Genomic DNA, 24412 nt, shown 5'->3' on the forward strand with positions numbered 1-24412 from the left:
AAAGTGATTGCAGGGTAGAAAGAAGCCAATACAAGAAAAACAAGTGGCATTAAAATGATCTTATATTATGAAATTATTTAATATCTCTGACATAATTTACATTTCTTTATTAGAAATTAAATTACTGTATATACTGTACTCTGAGATGAGCAAGGTGATGATGATGATCATGAACACTTACTAAGACAGGTTATCAATAAACTCCCAAGAAAATAATAAAAAAAGGCATTTCCGACTGAACCTGTCAGCATATAAAGTATTCTCCTTTAAATTCACAAATGAAAATATAAATACTGAATAAAAATGACTTTCCTTTTAAATAAATAGCATTCCTTTAGAAATCTTTTAACTCAAAAGATTTTCATCACAGATCCATAACATGAAACGCAAACCAGACAGGTGGTAGTGACACTTTCCTCAGCGATGGACTTTGTGTAGGATAGCACCAACATAAGAGAATAATAAGAAGTTGAAACGTTATGTGAAAGATTTTCGTACATAAGAAAATAACATCTAAAACAGGACACATTAAATTTCTTAAATAACTTTACACTTAGTTTCACTTACCAGGTTTACATTTTTAAGCTAAATCTGAGTATACATTACCGTACATTTTAGTACTCAGTGAATCCAATTGCATGCAAGAAAAATTAAAAAAAAATAAACGACTAAAATATGAGCTCAAGTATCTTGAGCTATATGGAAGTCACAACCAAGATAAGGCAACAAAAGAAGAAAGTTAACTAAATAGGAATAAATTTACATTCTATACAAATTAATTGGCACATGTGCATACAACGGCTTTCTCCTCAAGTGATGAAAAGGAACCTCCACCCTACAATGATTTGATGTTAATGCATAATACATAAAACTACTTAGAACTACCTGTGAAATGTCTGGTAAGTACAACTACTTACATTAATATTTGCACGTACTTTGATGAAGGCGAATCTTAGATGCTTTTCAAACATCCAAGTATGGCACAAACAGCAACATTGAGAGAAAAAAATATTAAAATAAACTTCGTGCACTTTGCTTTCTAATCCCCAAAAATGCTTCTCTAATATTTATCGTCATTGCATAGGTTCATGCTTAAGTACAACAATAAATGATTAAGTACAATGAGAGGATGAACAACTATGTACATAAGTGTCAAGCCTTCAGACAATTTAACACCAATCAATACACCAGACAGAAACTGCAAGTCTTTTGAGGTAAACCTATTGAGACTCTATTCCTCACAACTATGGCTTTCTTCTAACTTTAGAGAAACTTACAGTTACTATTGTAAAGAAAATTTTTACTAAATTGGCACATTAGAACTCCAAATATGATATATCTCTGAGCTTCGTAACAGAAGGCACTTGGGGGGGTATTCCATGGCATCTATCAGCAGATTCTCTAAAACTGCACAGTAACAAAGTATGGAGGGTCTGCCCAGCAACCTAAGGCACTAGAGTTAATGAAGTTACCATGAATAATTGCAACATCCCCTTTAAACTAATGAAAACTTGAGTAACAAGAAAGTCATGGTCAGATAATCTACTTTTCTTTTGATTAAACGCTGGCCTTTAATGGCAGCTTGTCACTGAAACAGTAAAGTAATAACATTGAAATACAATGAGCACAGAAACCGAAGGCATTTTCATACCCTGGTCTTAAAATATTGTATTATGCTTCAATTGTGAAAATGCAAATATTGTGCCTGAAATTTTTTGGAACCTATTTATATCTAAATATGCACATACCTGATTTTGTATTGATATTTAATATATATGTATATAACTCATGAGTAAATACAAGCTGCACCTTTTTACTTCAACCATTGGCTATATGCCTCTATAATCATAAATGAATACACACTTGTTTACCCACTTTGCATATTTAGTCCCAAATCATAGCACTAGGCTTGGAACATGCTTAAGACATGAGCTACACGACACTCTGTGATAGAAGCTATTGAGATTCATTAAACATCTATTATTCACTAATCTAAAAATGATAAAATATAACACCAACAACACAAAGACCCTAAGGATAAAGCTGTGTGACCGAGCTGAACGTTAGCACCATCTCTAAATGCACACTTTGTATAGTACCTGTCTCAAATGACTTACACTTTATAACAACATTCTTTGAACAGATATGACCCATCTTCTCTTTCATTGATTCGTCACCTGTGTCACTGGAAATTCTAAGTAGAAGCTGCCTATAACTGAGCATCATATTTCACCCTAGGAACGTATTTTTGAACTTTTTAGAATTTTCTGTCCTATTTAGTAGTAGACGTTGAGTTAGTGCAGTACAGTACTTAAAATTGTTTAGTTGAGAAAAAAAAAATTGGTGGCTGTGCCTCAAAAAGGCATACAGGCAGGCAGGCTAGAAGGAAGGTGGAGGCAGCCAAAGCCTTCATTTATATTATGCATGTAGGCTTCCCTGTGCCCACCTTCGTTGTGCACCCTGCCCTTGTTCACGGGTCGACAGTATGGCCGCCGCCGCAAGACCCTAGGGTCGTAAATCATGCCCTGATTCAGAGCAAAATTTTGCGGTACTGAAGGCACGTACCAACGATCGTGGAGCCGGGTGGGCGATGCGGCAGCACCCATAGCGCAGCGAGGTTAGTGGTGTATCCTAGGGTGAATGGTGGTGGTGGTGATGGAGTGGTGGTGGTGGTGCCTCAGTGCTGGTCAGTAGTGACACGAGGGACACAAGAGAAGGAGCCCGGGGCGGGTTAGCAACGCGCCAGGTCGGCTGAGGGACCAGGATCATCCGAGCCAGAGGGGAGTTAACAGAAAAAGAGAACGAATGTTAGTACATTACACTGGTGCCAGATGCCCCAGCATTAATTCTAAATTATTATTCTGATTATTAATGTGATCTTTACACATGAAGGTGCACTGTATTTACCACCCCTTAATCCACTGGCTTAGGACATAAAGCTGCAGTATATATAAAAAAAGATATATTTACAGTGCTAACCTAAAGATCTGCTCTACAGTGCCCTGCTAGGCAGCATGCATGCGGAACCACCTGCCATTGTAAGTGACAGAGCCAGCAATCAAGGAAGAAAGGAAGAGGAAGTAAACTAATAGAAAGCAATACCCTTCTATTTTTGGGTACTAAGCACAAGAGAAGCTTAAGAAAAATATTAGAACAATGTATGAATGGAATTTATGGAATCTAAATGATAGTATACTGTAACGTCAGAGAAATAAGGATGCGAGAATAATATAAACGAAAATGGTAAGTTACTGGAGACTATTTTAAACAGAGTAATGTATTTAATGAAGAATATTAAAAAGCACTGCTTGCCTACAAAGGAGAATAAAGTTCCAAAAGGTTTACACTTTGAAATTACTGTGAAGACAATCTGTGTTGAAAATTCTAAGTGGAAACAGTAAAAGTAAAATATTAAGTTTACTTTGATACATACTGTGCATGTCTTGTTTTGTAATGTTACTTGAATCCATGCAAAAGAAAACTATGTATCAATAATGATTTCGTGTTTCTTGTAGCGTAAATTAACAAAACACAAATGTAGTTAACATAATGGTTGAATTTTACAATTAAGATAACAGCATGATTGTTTTAATTGCTAAGCAAGCCAAAAAAAAAAAAAAAAAAAAACGGTTCGTTTGTTCATTTTAAAAATGTGCAAGCCACAGGCTCTTGCGTTGGCAGCCCGTAAGTGGAATAATGCTGTTAAAGTGACGAGAAATGGAAAAGTGTTGGATAGAAAAAGCAATGATAGTTAAAACATAATTCCCCATTTTTCCAAATTACTGTACTTCATGTACATTTAAGAATAAGTGAGAGAAATCATAAAACCAGAATAAAATGAGAAAGTATAGTACTTATTAGTATTTTTTAAAGTGCATTATATCGAGAGGCTTTTCTAAAATTCCAAAATAAGTGTCCATCTTTGATTGAAATCATGTTAAAATAATCTTTGAAATCATAACACATTTTTAAGGGTTATAGTTTAGCTAGTGAAAGTGAAATAATGAAAGCTTGTATTATAAATTGTAGACTACAGATTCAATAGCTATACATACAGCAATAGTCTAGAGTAGAATATTAATGAAATTAAAACTTAACAAATGTAAATCATTAAAAGCTTAAAAGCATTTTGTTATACACTGTATTAAATAAAAGCAGTTGAAGAATGAAACTATACAATTAACATTTTTAGGAGAAAGACACATTACTTCGGAACAGGGAATGACAAGATTAAAACAAGAAAAGATTACTAAATTATGGTTAATAATTAGTATGCTTAAATTAATAATAAACATTTGTCCCTGCATGAAATACAAGCCCTTGTCCTTTAATAGGAACCGTGTTCGTATTAAAGGACTCGGCTTTGCACAGTCAGGAAAAATAAGTTAACTTTTAAAATGTGACATTTGACAAAGTGAATATTTTAAAATAAAAAAGTTGCACATATAGATGCTTGAAAATAAAATGTTAAAAGGATATGATTATGTTAAGAGTGAAAAAAGTTAGAATTCAAAATACAAAAGCTTTAACTTTTCTGAGGACACCATATGAAGTAATGGTAATGTGAATGTCAATAATAATTGTAAAAGTGGAAATTGGAGTTTGAAGCAGACGAGGGGAATAAGAGTGAACTGTAACGTGTTACGAAATTCAATGTAGACGACTGAGGAATATGTACTATAATGTTATGGTACTGCAAAATGATATGATGATGGTGATGATAAATGATGGGAAAAAAATATATAAAGATAACAAAATAAAAACACTACACCAGGAGTGAATGGTATGCCTTCTTTTAAACAGAAAATAGAAAAAGTACATCTAAACACTACAACTACGGCTACTGTCCCCAATACTAGTGGCTGGTTCCTCAGGCAAGCACACTTGGTCTTCTGACCATTAGTCAGGGAGTACGTTAGTCATGACTACGGCCCAACAAAATTACCTCAGGCGGGTTAGTTTCTTTTAGGTAGATGGAGATTAATTATTTAAATTCTAAGGATGGATTTTTTTTTTTCATTACTCGTTATTTACACATGAGAAAGGTGTTGAAGTATCCTTAGTTATTCTTTTGTTTCTTCTTGGAATGAAAAACATTATTTAATTTTCATCATCAATTTATTTCATGACTTAATGAAAAAATCCAGATATACAAATACTTTGGGCTCTTGTAGCTGTGACCTGTACTATTATTTTCCTTTTTTTTTTCTCTCTCTCAACATGTGACACCAACAGATACTTGGGTCCCAGATCTTCTGTGGTACACACAACCACAGTCCTTATTAACTACCCATTTTAAAGCATAATTTAAGTGACTTAAAAAATACACTATAAACGGGGAAAAAAAGTGCTCCGGAACATGAAAGGCTGGTCAATTGTCTTGTACTTATTTAAGACTGATTTAATCCAAATTTACTAAAAGGGTCCTATAATTCTAGTACCCACTTATCACAAAAAAATTAGATTTCCTGAAAAAAAAAAAAAAAAAAAAATAATGCTTTCTTTTGACCAACCTCTCAAGAAGATTCAGGTAGCATTTTTTTTTTTATGGTGGGGGACATGGTGAAACACTTTCAACAGATTAATAGAAATCTCAAAAGACGAAATGGAAAAAAACCGATTTTGTCGAACAAAACAGACAATGTCAAGGCCATAACGGAATTGACTAGGGAGCTCAATGAAAGATGAGGTTCATCAAATATAAAAAAAAACGTTAAAAAATTATAGAAAAATACCGAGTCTTTTTCATTACATTGCTAAACAAGCAGAATATTCTAAAAAATAACTGCAACATGGACGGAATGTTTAAATAACTATAAAGTTGACAGGTACCTCACCATGACCCCCTTTTATATATGGTATATAGATAAAAAGATATATATATATATATGTATATATACACATGACTAAAATATATCATTCCCCCACATCAACAGTAACAATCTAAGAACCTAAGAAATTAATTTTTCAAGTGTCAAATAAACATATATGAAAATCTTCTAGAACGAGAGGAAAGGAATTGGCAACAAATAAAAAGAATAAAAGTAAGAAAAAAAAAAAAGTGCTAAAAAGCAGTACCTGATAAAACAAGGATCAACTATTGAGATGGGGGTTGGGAAAGGAGGAGGGATGAGGATGGGGAGCATGAACGAGGGACACGTGGTCTCACCGGACAATAGACTAACCTGGGATGTGGCCTACGAGAGCGTACCCGTCCTTTGATAGGGGTGCTCCCGTGCCTGGCCCAAATGGCGCCGCTGCTTGGCCGCTACACCTGAACAACATAATGTGATGGCATCATGTGGCAACGAACACACCAAACAACGGCTTTAGCTCCAAATAAGTCACCAATTCTAAAGCTTCAGTTTACTTTAAATTAGACCTATGCAGGATTATAATGGTTATATCTATTTTCATGTGCTATGGACTATCTACTCTTATTACAAATTTCAAGAAATTGCATATAAAAAACACATGACTGCATAGTTCTACTTTCAAACTTCTGCTTGAAATTTTCATGCACAAAATAAAACCAAATTTTCATTAAACTTAAGTACACATTGCTTCATGTGTCAATTCTCATTACACATTTCATTACAAAAAAAATTGCACCATATAACTGTATACAACTACAAAACTGCTGCCAAATGACACCTAGTCACTGAATCTTGATGCGCAAAGTAACGTATAGGAAGCTAAGGTAGTACCTACAGAATCTACTCAAGCTCCTCCGGTACATCAAGTCCTCAATGGTAACTAAAAGGGAAATTAACTACAATAGTACAAAAATAAACGATTAAAAAAAATCACAAAAAAGTTCCTATTCAAGCCAGGTTTCATGTGACCAGGCACACAGACAGAAAATCTCAAAAAAAATTAATTAAAAAAAATTGGAAAAACCTGATTTCAAACAAGTGTATGTACACTGATAGCACCACCGAAATCAGACTGCAGCTGGAAATGATCAAGGCCAGTTAGTTCTGTTAGTAATGTTGTTATTACTATTCTTACAGTATCTCATTTCACGTGTGTGGGTGTGATGGGACAGTGTATGTGTGTGTATGAGGGTCCCAAGTTGGGAGGAACACCAAGGCCTAAAACATATTGAGGTATCTTGAAGGGGCTCTACTTTTGTATTGAAGTCTGCCAACATAATTTATGCACCACATGACTAGTAATCAAAAGTGAGTAGATATATACATTAAATAGTATATATATGATACAGGGATTCCCACTACGTAATCACAAACGTCATCATTTCACATTTTCTTTTTTTTAGGTTTATCAAATGCAGTGTACAGAGATAACTTTTTAAATTACTGTAGTATTATGCACTTACCAAGCAGTGAATAAAAAAATGCCCTAATGTTTAAAGTTGGATAAACGGACCTCATAACACAGACTCAAATTACAACCAATGAAAACTGAACTTTTCATTACACTAAAAATGTGAACCACTTTCCCCAGGAATGCTTTAAAAGAACAGATTACCCGGCAATCTCGTAAATCGGTTATGTACGCAAGGGCGACTTTTAATGTGGGAAACCCTGGTGCATTAGTGAAAACAAAAAAAATACGTAATGTACTGTTTTACATTATTACTAAAGACTAGAGCATTGTAAGTACCTTTGACCAAAAGATCATTTCGACATTTTGTGAACGATTTCTTTCTTAAAGACTTATATCTTTGGCAAAACTGTATTTACTTGAAAAATTTTCTATTCTCTCATATTTAACTAATGTCCTCAGGCAGAACTCTTTCAATGATTTTTTTCTCTGTCTGGACCATTTTTTCTATTAAAGCATTTGTACACTTGATTGAAAAATTCAGTATAAGAACACCCCCTTTCGACTGGGGCTTAACTGAAAACGACCAAGATTAGATTGTTAGCGTCTATGTTAATACTAGTTTGTGGTTAATACATTAAGAAATCTAGTATGTTTGCAGAGCACCCTTCAATCACCTAACAGGTTTTGTTAATACCCAAGGGGAAAGGCCGTTGGTTAGTTCATACTTAAAATAGCCATAATAGATGCCAGCTAATTGATCAAATATATGTAAATGTATAAACTCTGATGAATGATGACAAAAACCTAACAGTAAATAACTTACTTCTGGAACATTACAATTATAGTATACAGAGAAAGGGATGGGATAAGAAAAAAAAGACTGATTATAAAGCTGGTTTCTACTATGGCTATATAAGAATCCTTATATTATGATCCTGGCATAATATAATGCACGAAACCCGTTTCTTCTCTCTTCAACCTAGGATTGAATGGTGTTAATATTATGGCACAATGGTTTAACCTCTATGTCGAGGTCTCTCCATATACAGCTTCTTAAGCAACTGCCTTGCTCGTTCAAAAATCTATGGCTACAATCTAAAATAGTTTACATTGAATGATTGGAAAGTTTATTATAAAAATTATTTGATGTATAAGCAGGGTTAAAATCAAGCATGCTTACAGCATCATGCGTTTCAATTAAGTACAATTAACCCTTTCATCCCCAAAGGACGTACCGGTACGTTCTTGCAAAACACTGTTAATTACATATTTTACATATTTTCTTATAAATTTTTTGAGAAATTTCAGGCATTTTCCAAAAGAATGAGACCAACCTGACCTCTCTAGGACAAAAATTAAGCCTGTTAGAGCAATTTTTAAAAAAATATAGCAAAATGTGCTCGAAATTTAACCTCATGGTGGGGGTAAAAGGGTTAATAGCCATCATACCAAAACTGGGAGGGGGTCATCATTTAGATTTCCCAGATAATGTTCATTTCTCTGGCCCAAGGCAATTGCTTTTACTACTCTGGTTATAAGCTGCGTCCCTAAGATTCTGAATGGACATACTGAAATATTTTGGGAGACATCCAATGTCTGGAAATATTTTCTAAAAATAGCTTAAATTTTCTCAACAATTGGGAAAGAGAACTAGAAATAAATCTAGAGATAATCATCTACGAACGCAGTCTATTGTTAGTGCGGCACGGTATCGACTTGTCCAACTGGTGCCACCTGGGTTAGTAAGTTGGTCCCTCGGCAGCTATTATGAAACTGTCACCATTTGAAAACAGAAGTATGAATGAGAATCAAACATCAGCTGGATTATCTACTCTGGATGATTTAAGAATGAGAAAGAGTTAAAAGTTTCTCCTGCACCGGCAGTAGTTCAAGTGTTTGAAGTAACACTGGATGATACAGTCAAAAGCATTATCAGGGTGTCACAGTCTCAATAAAAGCAACCTTGTTATTCATGAATGTTATCACTACATTCTATTAGATTGCACAAACCAGCTCCTGTATAAAAAAGATGTAAATATTACTTTGAACTAAAGTATACCAAACTACATTTCTGTTGAATGTACCTGCTTTCAACTAACCTCTGCTTATGAGAGTATATCCCATTTCGTAAAATATTACACTGCTTCAAAGACAGAACGATAAAATTTTCAAGATAAAAAGGCAATATCAATTTGGAAAGGCTTAGCAAGACCCCTTTAAAATTATGCTTCTGGCTAGAAATAATCTTAAAGTACATGGCATTTACAAGTGAGCTTATACATTAAATGATGTAAACATATATACTCGTAAAAGCATGCGTTAAACAAAGCTTACCGTATGTATCCTTAAGTCACAACACGCAATATGGCATATCTACGCATGTATATTAAATACAATGACAGTGTTTGTGATGCCAAGTTAGCATAAGTTGAATATGCTTGTATTCTCAACTCAAGTGTAACCAAGACAACCATTTTTAATGTTGAAAAAAAAAAAAAAAATAAAAAATAAAAAAAGACTAAAGTATAGTTATGTAAAAGGCTATCATGCAAGGAGTATTTAACATATGATTACTCATTATACAATTTCAACTTACATAACTCTGCCTGACTATGGAAAAGACTGTCCAAAACAAAAGAACTCTACTGCTGTTACTAAAATGACTAATAAAATCATGAGGTGTGTGTAAATCGTAGTACTAATCTGTTTGGCATATTTATATTAATATTTGGTACCACCTACTTGCAAAGCAGAGAAAATTCAAAATAAAATTTTGTAACCCTATACATGACTTATGTGATTTTTCTAAAAAAAAAAAAAAAAAAAAAAAAAAAAAAAAAAAAAAAAATATTTGGTACCATATTAAAGCAGACAAAATTAAAAACAAACATATATATATTATATATATAAAGAATACTTTTACTTGAGAATACCTATATAAATAACTATATTGCATAGTTTAGTATTAGCTCACTTGTAAACAAAAAAATAGTGAAAACGTGAATGCCATGTGCTATGATCGAATCTTGGTATTTCAAATTTCTTGAAAAAAAAAAACTTACGTGAAAATGTGAATACCATGTGCTAAACAGATCTTGGTATTTCAAATTCAATTTCTTTCTAACCTTATTTATCAATTTAGTGTGCCAACAACTAATAAAACCAAATGACCAAATTGAAAAATGCAAAAACAAAGTAAAAATAAACGCATAGAAATTCAGACGGAATTAGAAATAAAATACTTAAAGGAGCTCAAAAATATTTCAATAATATAACGAAGGAATAAAAGTTAAAACGAAAAGGCATGTATTAAGGTATTACCGAAGAGGAAGTGGGAAATATCAATTAAAATTAGACGATCTTAAATATCTAATGCATGCAAGACATGTCAACCCAAAACCGAGAATAACTATACAGAATTACTGTATCCACCACCGTGATCAAGTGACTATTAATAGTACTCATAAATATCTGATAATCTTAATTATGCTAGTTACAACTAAAAAAAGCTATTATGATAAAAAGAACCGGTCTATTTGGACCATCATCATTTCAATAACACTCTTTGCAAAAGAGCTATAACTATCAGCCGATATATATATATATACTGTATATATATATGTATATAAATAAATATGAAGATAAAAGAGCCATCAAACTCACAACCTCAAACTCTCAACAGAATTAGAATAATTATTATAATTATAATAATTCAATAATTTTCTATTATTTCATAATGCACAAGTTTAACAAGCTAAGATTTGGCACTAAATTAAAAAATGCATACAATGACCAGTCCTCTGAGTCTAGATCTGGTTAATGGTGACCCTTTTTCCTTTTTTTTTTCCTTTTTCCAGAATCAAAACAAAGATGACCTCAGAGGTAGAGAAAGCACCATACATAAGTAGATTGACAAATGAAAGCACTGGCCACAAAATGGAATGCAATAAAAAAATCACTGGGCTTTATGCACGCTGAATGAGCAACATTCAATTACTGGAGGACTGAAAATCAGAAAAAAAAAAAAAAATAAAAATAATGAAGCTCAACAAATGTTAAATGTTTTGTTTTCCGCGAACATCAACAACTAATCAACAAGGTATCTACTTTGATATCTATCAATTCCCCTAACACCGTAGAAAGTGTTAAGCCAGAGCCGATTTCCCTAGCGCAACCGAGTCAGTTCTTGGCTTATCATGGCAACACACCACCGCACACTATGCAATTGCTGTGGGTGGCAACATATGACCTGATAGTAGTACAGTGGCTAACCCTTGGTTGGGCACGTATGTGAGCGGTGCGCGGGTGCGGTGGTGTGGGTGACTAGTACATGGTTCATCTGGCAAACAACCCACCAGCAGCATCCGGGGGGTATTCAGTCAGGAGTGGCGAGGTGATGGCAGCATAGTTGGCGGCAGCATACTCCGCAGCGGCAGCGTACGGAGCATAGAGGAGACCGGCTGAAGCATCACTAGCAGCAATCAATGGCGGAGGTAAGCCAGCACCTCCGGTTCCATTGATGAGCGCTGTCGAGGTGGGTACGTGAATTCTGGCTGGCATGATGAGAGGGGGGCCACCCAGCGGCGTTGTGGTGCGAATGGGGGACTGGAGTCCCATTCCTGGGGTAAGCAGGCGTGGAACCTCCCCTGTAAGATGACCCAGAGCCTCAATTTCTGGCAAGGGACAGAGAAGGCTGGGTTAGTAAGTCAGTTCCACCACCACCAAGACAACAAAAATTAGTGGATAATAAAACGGCAATAAATAGCACTGAAATTAAAATCTACTAAAAATCAATATCCCCTAAAAATATCTTGAAACAAAATAATGTAACAGCCCAACACCAGATTCGTTACCTCGGGTTATATGTACTATAAAGTTGATGACAATGATTTATTTAATTTTTTTTTTTTTCAGTAACCACACGACGTTAGTCTAAAGTCCTTAGGATTGTTACTCATTCTAAATGGATTTCTATTTCAGCGATAAGCTCAAGCATTCTACGGGTAAGTATCTTTCCATTGAAGTATATTCTTGTGGCTAGGTTGATTAAATGTTTTTAAATATGTTTTTTGTGGCTAAAGAGTTTTCTATTCACTTAAAATCAAACATCCTCTTACCCTGTAACACAAAACATTGTCTTTCGGAAGTATGGTAACATATACTATGAATATATATTTATCACATATAACCACACATTTACAAAAGCCATTACAATGGCAAATTGATCTACAGTTTATTACTGATTTGCAAACAAATACGTTACATGTACAAATAAACATTATTTTTTAAATGGAACTTATCCTAAATATTCAATTATGATCACAACCCGTTTCAACTTCATTTGCACGTTTATACTCTTAATTCAAAATACTGGTACGTCAAGCACTGGATATACAGTGCACTATTCTTAATGAACTACAAAAACACTACAGCCACTTTCCTAACCATTGTGCTACTGAATCTATGAAGTGCAGAGGGCCCATCAGCTTGATAGAATGCCGATGCATATGAACTACTACATTGTTGCAGTCTAACATTGTGAAAAGATGAGATGTAAATGCACTTTAAAAACTGTAAAGCTAAACTGAGGGGCATTTGAATAAATCACTCTTTAAATAGATATTTCTATCCAAAAATTTTACACTAATTTCTCAATATGATGTTTTATCTTTGGATGCTAAACATAAAAAAATGTATTGAAAGCCTTTGCGAAGTCATTTTCAACATGTGCTACTAATGTATAGCCATGATTTTGCATTTAAAATATGTACAAAAAATATACCAAACAAGTGTATGGAACGGAAAGGGAAAGTAGGAATAATAATCACATTGGTACTTTCATAAAATGCTCTAGAGATGAGTACATATTGTTTATACAGTTAAATCATTCACACACACACATTTACAAACAGAATTTAGAACTCCTATATTGAATCTCATTATAAGGACAAGAGGAAAGGCCACTGGTATTAGAAAGAATGATTAAGCATTATTATAAATGCCATATGTGGATGAGATCATGGTGAGGGGTTGATGGGGATGGTTTGGGCATGCCGTTCACACTGCCCAAGAGAGATTAGTTCGCCAAACTTTCAATGGGTCCCCACAAGGCACTAGAAGAGTTGGAAGACCCAAGCCTATGTGGCTGAGGACTATGAAGTGTGAAGTAGATGATGAATGGAGAAGTATTGATTTAGAAGCTCAAGATAGAGACGACTGGCGGAATCTAACCGAGACCCTTTGCGTCAATACGCATAGGAGATGATGATGATTATTATAACAGAAATAAATTCAAGAGTAAAAATAAATACAGCTACGGTGTTGTTGGTGTCTATAGACGTGCGTACTATGGTCTTTTCATCAGCTAAAATTATAGTATTTTGCTTAGGATATATTTAACCATTCTTCCGATAGATTATTTGAATTGTAATAGGAGTTCAGAAGATATTCGTATAAATATAATTTAATATTTAAGGGATAAATACGAGGGAAATGTATAAGAAAGCTACCCCTGGATCAGCGGCCTTAAGGGAAAAGAAAACGGTACAACTGTTGATTTGGAGAAAGCATTATTTAAGGGCGACTATAATATATTTAACAAACATGAAATTTTTGTTTTTCAGCTCATTACAATGATAAAAGCCAACTCAATAAAATGAAGGCTGGATAACGGAACAATCAAAGAATACTTTTTAATAAGATGATGGTATAATCAAATAGATCTGACTCATTAAGGGAAAATAACCTAAAAGAATCCTGCTTATTAAGGTATAACCTAAAAGAACCCTGCTTATTAAGGTATAACCTAAAAGGAGCCTACTTATTAAGGTATAACCTAAAAGAACCCTGCTTATTAAGGTATAACCTAAAAGGACCCTAGTTATTGAGGGAAAATAACCTGAAAGGACCCTTCTTTTTAAGGGATAACCTACAAGGACCCTACTTATTAAGGGAAAATAACCTGAAAGGAGCCTACTTATTGAGGTATAACCTAAAAGGACCCTACTTATTAAGGTATAGCCTAAAAGGACCCTACTTATTAAGATATAACCTAAAAGGACCCTACTTTTTAAGGGATAATAACCTAAAAGGACCCTACTTATTAAGGGATAAACTACAAGGACCCTACTTATTAAGGTATAACCTAAAAGTACCCTACTTTTTAAGGGATAATAAACTAAAAGGACCTTACTTTTTAAGGTATAACCTAAAAGGACCCATTTATTAAGGTATAACCTAAAAGGACCCTACTTATTAAGGGATAACCTAAAAGGACTCTACTTATCAAGGTATAACCTAAAAGGACCCTACTTTTTAAGGGATAACCTACAAGGACCCTACTTATTAAGGGATAATAACCTAAAAGGACCTTACCTATTGAAGGATAATAACTTGGAGATACTAAGAAAGGAAGAAAAGGATAAAAATTATTATCTAGAAAGTGGCCATGTGTAGATATTACATTAAGATCATTTTCATTACTAAGTTTAAACACGCTGATGGGTTCCCAATGATGAGAATGTACAAAATGACCTAAAAAGAGAAGGATTATATTGGTTTTATTATGGCAGAGAGGCATACTTTAAACAGCAAAACGTGTACATGTTAAGATTACTGATTTCTGTTGAACAATAACATTGAGCTTTGTGAAAAAAAAGACAAATCTAAATAAAATATAGATTCTGGAAAGATAGGACTACAAAATAACAAGATTAATGACAAGAATTTTGGCTCAAATGTAACATGAAATTTAATAAAGCAGCATATTGGTGAGGTGTAAATGAGCTAGTGGATAGAGGTGGTTTAAACATATGATGCGGGAAATGAAGATGAGCAATCAGTAAGGGGTGATGGTGCACACTTGAGTAAGAGGCCAAGGTCCTTCCAAAGATCAGGCAAAGAGGACCTGAATAATATTGAAATTTGGGTTAAAAAGGGCCTTATATATAAAAAAAAAAATCAAGAGAGAAATAAACTGTTCAAAATGTTATAGATTTATAATACTGGATTAAACTCATTGGTCCAGCCTCGTGTTTTAAGTCAAATGATTTTGTGTTTGGTAAGAAGCAGAGGTACTGCACCTATCACCTACATAGATACAATTATTATTGCTGTACATATAAGACTTGATTATCAGGTACCCCTGTATTAAAAGTGTCAGAAAGTGTCTTTTTATAGTTTATATATGAAATATGTTTTAATGTTATTGTTTTTAAAAATATTCTATCTTAATTGTTCATCACTTCTTATATAGTTTATTTCCATATTTCCTTTCCTCACTGGTCTATTTTTCCCTTTTGGAGTGCTTTGGCTTATAGCATCTTGCTTTTTTAGCTAGTAATAATAGTAATAAAACAATATGGTATATTGTCCTTTCAATAATATTATTAATATGACAAACTCTTTGTAAAAATGTCATAATCCTACTCAAAATTTAATCTCTTACACATTATTACATTATCAGATCCATTATTTCACTTATTCACCACACACAAAGGGTTTTCATATCAATAGATGTATAATAATCACTGAATAAGCAAAGCATAGTTATGGTACTGAACGGTGCTCGTTCAGCATTTAAGGTCAGCTGCCTGTAGTGAATCCTGAGATTCGTCTTCTAATTCGGCTAATGGAACATTGATTCCCTGATTCAAATGGGTAGGAGACATTCAGGGATCAAACACACACCCACACACACATTTCTAGTATCTTAAATAAATATTAACCAAGTGATTAATGAAATTTTCAGGTTAATATTTCTCAACTAGTTCAATCTTGCAATTGAAATGTCAAAAGTTCCTGTATTTACTTTAAGATGTAGTTGATCAATGATGGATTTTGTGTTTGTATGTTTTATTAACAGCAGCAGTAGGGGATTCAGCATTATGAAGCTTCATCTGTGATGGATAACGGGGGAGGGTGGGCTGTGGCACCCTAGCAGTACCAGCTGAACTCGGTTGAGTCCTTTGTCAGGCTGGGAGGAACGTAGAGAGTAGAGGTCCCCTTTTTGTTTTTGTTTCATTTGTTGATGTCGGCTACCCCCAAAATCGGGGGAAGTGCCTTGGTATATGTATGTATGTATGTTTTATTAAATTATTGTACTTTCCAAGAGACCTAACTATGATTTGTGTTTTATAGTTTTTATTGAATCCCACCGCTCCAATTTACTCTGGAGACTGATATTGTATTTAAGAGTTATACCTTCCTCACAAACTACTTTCCCGATTATAAAAGTAATAAAGTAATACAGCTAGACAAATGAGTTATATTTGTAACCTATGGTTCATCTATGGGGGTGAAGGTATATTCCAGATACACTTGTGATATAAACAGAAAACCTTGCAAGGTAGTTAAGGCAGTCCACTAGATTACAGCTAAAAATTCAGACTCCGCATTAAGGCAATCAAAACATTCATTCTGCCGTTTCAACTTTATTTATTGTTTATCGTATCAAAATACTTTCTTTTCCGTTTCCTGAATTTACTCAAAATGCTACCTATAAGTGCACTATTGTTGAAACTACGCATTATACTTCAGTGCACCGAAAACCACACACGTCGCATATGACAACACAATGCATATTAATAGACAAACCCAAGTTCAATATAAACCAAGCATTAAAATTCAAGTCTGGTGTCTACTGCCCATATTTATGCCGCTAGCCTTTCAACAGAGATGCTCTCATCAATAAAAAATAAGACTATGAGAGAAGTTTAAAATATAATGCTTGATTCACAATGAACTCTTGGCTTCCTATCAGAATATACATTTATGCATAAAGCAGTAATATTATTTTGAACCTTTTTTTTTTTGTTTAAAGAAAAGTCCATAGCAATGATTACTGTATGTTTGTTCAATCTTTAAACCTACAGTAGTTCTAAAATGTTACTTAAGTATTAGGAGCAAAGACTCCACCTGATTAGTGAGCATTAAAATATCAGTGAAATTTCAGGGCTTAACAATGACGTTAGGAGACCAGTAACGACTTTGCTCTTTTAAACCCCCTAAACATTAAAGCTGGGAAAAAACTTTGCTCAACAATATGATGTTGGGAAAGCCAGATTTATAAGTTAAAAGATACAAGAGTAAGCATTAAAACATTTGGGTTGAAAGATTTTCTTAAAGTAACTAACAGAATACAAAATAATTATTCCACAGGAAACAATCATTCCTCACTCTAATGCTATCTTAAGTTTAGAATACTAAACGTCTGAATAACAAAAAATCCCAACTGAAATGCACAAAAATAAGTTTGCGATTACAAATCAGCTCCTTGTACCTGAAACAATGAATTTGTAAGACAATCGTGTCAAAAGCGCAATTCCTCTGGAAAAACTATCGCATCCAGGACTTGCACGGAGTAGCCATCAGAAAGAAGAATGAATGTTTTCTAAAGTTATTAGTATAAATAACTGAACAATCTATACTAGATAACTTCAAAAAAGAAGAATAATTACTTAAAATGGCCACAGTACTATACCGTTCACTGGGTACAGTCGACCCCCATTAAAGTGGCTGCTCTGGGCAGAGGCAAAAAAGGCCACTGTAAGGAAATAGCCAGAACAAAAATGCAATATTAAGTCATTGTAATGAATGTTATCAACAAAGGGGTTAATGAGCTGGGAAGTTTTTAATTGCAGTGGCCAATGTTAGGGGGTGGCCACCGTAATGAGTCGACTGTTCTAAACCAGTACAGAAGTAAGAACTGACTATGAACGTGCCTGGCAGCGTACGTCTCGGAACTTTGGATTACGCTAACTAAAATCTTTCTCCGCTACGGAGACATTTTTCCATTCGGTAACAAACTGCCAAAATTATGTCAGTTCTTACCTGGTAAAATCAAAAACTTTCTGTATTTAAAGCAAATTGACAAGCTAGGATTCAACTCATGACAGTCATAAATGTGACTAACAAAATAAAAAAATTTGAAAGAGTGCAAAAACAAAATTCGCATTGACGTACCTGCGTTTTTGCTGGACGAATCTCTGTAGGTGCCATTGATAATGGCGAGTTCCATCAACTGGCGCTTCTTGAGCTCATCCTCTCCATCAGCCTATGATGAAAATTATTGGGTGAAATTAATTAAAAGTGTCAAACTGTTCCATATGTACTATATTAGATGGTGTTCCAACTTAATAACCTGAGAAAAAGTAATGCTGCATACTTGTGCTTTGATGTACTTTATCTAAAACGTTACAGATACATCCTTGGGTCATACTCAACATGACTTCCAAGTTTAGTCAAAATCAGTACAGTAGTTTTTGTGTAATGTTTCTCACAAACAAACAGACAGGGTTGAATACATACCATTCAAAAAATCTTCGATTTTAACAAAGGCAATAAGAATGAAAGCTTATGGCAATATCATCTAAGAAAGTAAATTATTAACCCTTTTACCCAAAGGCTATTTGGAAATTTCCAACCCTTAACCCCCAAGGGTTATTTTTTTTCAAGAACATTTTGCAGTATATTTTTTTTTAAATTGCTATAACAGCCTTAATTTTCATCATAAAGAGGTCAGGTTGGTCTCATTCTCTTGGAAAATGCTTGAAGTTTCTCAAAAAATTATCAAAAATATGCAAAAAAGAATTTAAATGGCAGTTTTTTGCAAGGACGTACCGGTACGTCCATGGGGGTAAAGGGACAAATTTTTTGAAACGTACCAGTACGTCCTTTGGGGGTAAAAGGGTTAAAACACCATCTAAAAAATGACATCCAAATCATGTCAACTATCATTCTAATTTACAATCAAGACAAACACGAAAATCATAAACATCAAACATCTCACCGATGGAACCAACAGCTTTCTGATTTCTTCAATGGCTCTCTGAATCTTGAGCTTGGCTCTGTTGTCAGTATCTTCCACTGTTATGAGCACATGCAGATCCTCATTTAGGTGCTCCCAGTTGGGTTTGCCACGATTCTGTTCCTCCTGCAAAGTGGCCTTTAGTTAACAGTTTTATTAACCTTTTTTCATGTCGAGCATAAAGCATCAGGCGATGCGTAATACACACTGACGCCATCTCTTAATCAGTGACATCACACTGACGTCATCTCTTAATCGGTGACATCACACTGTATACTTTGATTCAGAGAAAACGTTTGCGAGTAAGCTTACTTATTACCACTAGAAGAAGTAATACACAACTGGTGTATGTGACCCGTCAAAAATGACGGATGATTACTTGTACTGATAGACGCAGGCACACAGATACTACCATTCCCTCCCCTTTTGTAACAACCTTTCTCAACAGGTTATGACTACTCCTTCTTCCAGGTCATGACTACTTCCTCTTCCCCAACCAGAGGGACGCGGAGAGACCGAGTAATTATACGTCTAGCAATCCCACAGAGCATGACCATAAATATATATAATATATAAATTTATTTATTTTTATAATTGCTCTTTTCTCTATGGGAGAGATTCAGTCAATTCTAGCTTCCAAACATTTCAAAGAGATCTAAACTAATTACATTAATAAATTTACTTAGTAATCATCAAATTTCTACAGCAATGCCAGAGGATAATTTTAACTTTCTATATCATGCATGTGCCTTTTACATGAGCTATTCTATACCAACCGAACCATTGTGCAAATTTGGATTAAAATACATCCTAACTATAATCAATTAATATTTAAAAGTATATCAGATACTTTACAATCCCCCAACAACAGTTTAGAGCGGGCATGGGGGGGGGACAACTGTGTGTCAAATGGGGGGCCACATTTTACTTTATCTAAGAGAGTGAGGGCCTTATTATGACACATATGCAAAAAATAATAATATATATATATATATATATATATATATATATATATATATATATATATATATATATATATATATATATATATATATATATATATATATATATATATATATATATATTATATATATATATATATATATATATATATATATATCATATATATTATATATCTATCTATATATATATATACATATATATATATATATATATATATATATATATATATATATATATATATATATATATATCTTACAATTCTTCCTATTTTGTCCTACTACGAAAGCTTATATAAAATTAACAACTCTCATCATTTCCAAACGATGATAACAATTACTGGCATAAAACATTTAAGAGCTTTGAAATATCATCTAATATCCTTTTTAACACCAAATTAAGAATCTGCAAATCAAGAATCCACTTCTTTGCCATTTCAAATCTACAATTCATAAGTGTACTATAAACTTACTAGAATAAAAATATGTTCTTACCTTACATGTGACCAGACTATTTGCAGCTTGTAAATATAAGAAATAGATTACCTCAATGTATAGCCAAACTAAATGTAATTTCTTTTAGAGAGAGAATTCTAGTTGAGTCTATTACAGAATAACTCACAGTAAGATCAGCACTTCCTTCCTGAACTGGGAAAGCATTTTAAAGAAAGCATCTCTCTCGAAGGCAAAAATCGTTCTTATTCATATGTGCTACTCAAGGAAAAATACATTATAGGAATTACTTAAAACAGGTTGACAGAAGTCTCTCTTCATAGTTCATATATGATATCTATTTTAACGTTGTTACTGATCTCAACATATCCCTCATAAACTAACTGCCTAAGTCATTTTCTCCACTTGTTAGGAAATGAAAAAAAACCTAATTTCCTAATTCTTTATATCATTGTCTTGAGCTTCAATTAACAAATTCTATTTCACAAATTCTTCTATAAAGAATTTGTGAATTGAAGCTCAAGACAATGATATAAATTATTAGGAAATGAGAAGGTTTTTTTTTTTTTTTTTTGATTTCCCAATAAGTGGAGAAAATGACTTAGGCAGTTAGTTTATGAGGGTGCCGATATTTTATATTCTTCATTCATTACTTCTGACATAGTTTAATTCCTTATTTCTTGTCTTACTGGGTTGTTTTTGCCCTTTTGGAGCCATTGGACTTATAGCATTCTGCTTTTCTAACTGAGGTCGTAGATTGGCTAATAATAATTATAATAAAAATAATAATAATAATGATAATACAACAAATTTAATCATTTCCAGCTTTTTACATTATAGTTAATCCCAGTAAATTTCATTACTCTACGATTAGAATTCTGGCCAGGAAGCTGTTCACAAACAAACATACACAAACAGAGGGCAAAACATAACCTCCTTCCAATTTCGTTGGTGGAGGTAATAATAATAATAATAATAATAATAATAATAATAATAATAATAATAATAATAATAATAGTTAGCTTTTCAAAAGCTGTAGAGCTTATAATAATAAAAGTGGTAATATTAATAATAAAAATAATAATAATAATAATAATAATAATAATAATAGTTAACTTTTCAAATTCTGCAGAGCTTATAATAATAAAAGTGATGATAATAATAATAATAATAATAATAATAATAATAATAATAATAATAATAATAATAACAATAATAATAATAAAAATGTTATACTTCACCCACTCCAACAAGAAAAAAAAGTTGAAAAATGAAAACGAACATCTAAAAGGTCCTTTTCTGAGTTTTATATCCATCGGAAAGTGAGATGGTAGGACCCAGGATTAATCCCGGTAGGACCCCAAGATCTATAGAATCTATAGGATCTATAGACCTTGGCAGGACCCATCTTACACTCACCTTTTTCTTATCTCTCATGGATCCCTTTCCGCGAACCATTATTTTGCAGCCTGTCTCGTTCTCTAACTGTTTGGCTGTCATGCCCCGGGGCCCGAGTATCCGACCCACGAAGTTGAACTGAAAATAAAAAAGATTTGTATAAATAATTGTATGAAAAAGAATTGTATTAACAGGAATTGTATAAACAAGAATTGTATGAAAAAGAATTGTATTAACAGGAATTGTATAAATAAGAATTGTATAAACAAGAATTGTATAAACAAGAATTGTATGAAAAATAACTGTATTAACAGGAATTGTGTAAACAAGAATTGTATTAACAGGAATTGTATAAACAAGAATTGTATAAACAAGAATTGTATTAACAGGAATTGTGTAAACAAGAATTGTATGAAAAAGAATTGTATAAACAAGAATTGTATTAAAAAGGATTTTAAAAAAAATGTATAAAAAGAATTGTACGAAAAATAATTATATATAAAGAATTGTATAAAAAAATTGTATAACCAAGATCTGTATAGAAAAGATTTGTATAAACAAGAATTGTATGAAAAAGAATTGTATAAACAGGAAGTGTATAAAAAATGTATGAAAAAGAATTGTATTAACAGGAATTGTATAAACAAGAATTGTATGAAAAAGAATTGTATTAACAGGAAGTGTATAAAAAATGTATGAAAAAGAATTGTATAAACAGGAATTGTATAAACAAGAATTGTAGATAAAAAAAATTAACAAATGAAAATTGTATATTAAAAAAGAATTGTATAAATAAGATTTGTATACAAAAATGAATTGCATAAACAAGAATTGTATAAAAAGGATTTGTATAAAAAAAATTGTATAAAAAGAATTGTATGGAAAATGATTGTATATAAGGAATTGTATAAAAAAAAATGTATAAACAAGATCTGTATAAAAAAGAATTGTATTAACAATAAATAAAATTGAAAAAAAAAAACTACAACATAAGATTCTCTTCATTGTTTATATGAGACAGATCTAGTTTAACGATGTGACTTTAAAAGACATTTCTATTACTTCTCATAGTTTACTTCCTTTCCTCATACAGCTATCTTTCCTAGTTAGAGCTCTTGGGATTATAGCATCCCGCTTTTTCCAACTAAGGTTGTAGCTTAGCTAGTGACGATGAAGATGAAGATGATGATGATGATGATGATGATGATAACAATAATAATAATAACAATGATAATAATGATATAGTTTATTTCCCTATTTTCTTTCCTAAATAAGTTATTTTCCTTGTTGTAGAGAGAGAGAGAGAGAGAGAGAGAGAGAGAGAGAGAGAGAATCTTTGTAAAAACTAATATTAAGTTTTTCATATTTACCACGACACTACTTTTCAATTAAGAAAAGCAAAGATATGAGAGAGAGAGAGAGAGAGAGAGAGAGAGAGAGAGTCAGGCCCACCCATCCATCCCGTCTCTAGATCTATTTCCATCGCTTTATTTCTGTTCTGAGGAAGAGGTGACGTGACATCACACTTTTCCTGTTAAGAGTTGGCAGTACTGCTACTACGGCATCTGCATAAAAGGACCGCAAACGGTGAAAAAATGTCCCTTTTGTATAGATGGTTATGTACGGGAGGGAATATTTCTGAGCCGTAGACAAGACACTCGATGACTGACCTGTTTGGTACGTGATTGGTTAACTTCAATTCGTTCTTTCTCGTTCTGTGCGAAAGTCGAACTTTTGAGAGAGAGAGAGAGAGAGAGAGAGAGAGAGAGAGAGAGGGAGGGAGGGGGGAAATTAATATACCAAAAAACCATACAGGAAGACGAAGACAAAAAGGTGGAGAAATAAAAGGAGAGAGAGAGAGAGAGAGAGAGAGAGAGAGGAAATTAAGATACCAAAAAAAAAGGAAAACGAAGATAAAAATGTGGAGAAATAAACGGGAGAGAGAGAGAGAGAGAGAGAGAGAGAGAGAGAATGGTTGAGGAAATTAAGATACCCCAAAAAACTACAGGAAAACGAAGATAAGAATGGTGAGAAATAAACGGAGAGAGAGAGAGAGAGAGAGAGAGAGAGAGAGGTTGAGGAAATTAAGATACCAAAAAAAAATACAGGAAAACGAAGACAAAAATGTGGAGAGAGAGAGAGAGAGAGAGAGAGAGAGAGAGAGATTAAAAAAGCTAGCAACCCAAATGAAAACGAAGGTAAAAAGGTGATATATACGAGAGAGAGAGAGAGAGAGAGAGAGATAATAAGTTGGAGAGAAGTGGAACTGAGGAAGAGTGATTCTAATAACACCAAGAATACGAGAGAGAGAGAGAGAGAGAGAGAGAGAGAGAGAGGGTAGAATGATAAAAAACTCTGGCATCATATACGAAATAAAACCAGAACACGTGCTAAGTGAACATAAGGGGAAATGTACAAGAAATAAGTAGGGGACTGACTTTGAGTGTTTGTCCATCTGTATGTTCAGAGAGGGAATTAAGAGAGAGGGAGGGAGAGAGAGAGGGAG

The 24412-nt window shown here is 33.4% G+C and overlaps 1 protein-coding gene across 1 annotated transcript in view; it reads right to left on the reverse strand.

Moving 5' to 3' along the window:
• Positions 1-216: 216 nt before the first annotated feature.
• how (protein held out wings) overlaps positions 217-24412 on the reverse strand; it is a gene marked incomplete at its 5' end in the record, with an annotated part of 30724 nt that continues 6528 nt past the window's right edge. The window contains 7 exons of the mRNA XM_068369306.1: positions 217-2751; positions 6186-6274; positions 11646-11963; positions 17771-17833; positions 18253-18343; positions 19079-19222; positions 21928-22044. Of these exons, the coding sequence (XP_068225407.1) occupies positions 6198-6274; positions 11646-11963; positions 17771-17833; positions 18253-18343; positions 19079-19222; positions 21928-22044 (810 nt within the window). The remainder of the gene's footprint in view (positions 2752-6185; positions 6275-11645; positions 11964-17770; positions 17834-18252; positions 18344-19078; positions 19223-21927; positions 22045-24412) is intronic.

This window comes from Palaemon carinicauda, unplaced genomic scaffold, assembly GCF_036898095.1.
Source record: "Palaemon carinicauda isolate YSFRI2023 unplaced genomic scaffold, ASM3689809v2 scaffold476, whole genome shotgun sequence".
Lineage (NCBI taxonomy): Eukaryota > Metazoa > Arthropoda > Malacostraca > Decapoda > Palaemonidae > Palaemon > Palaemon carinicauda.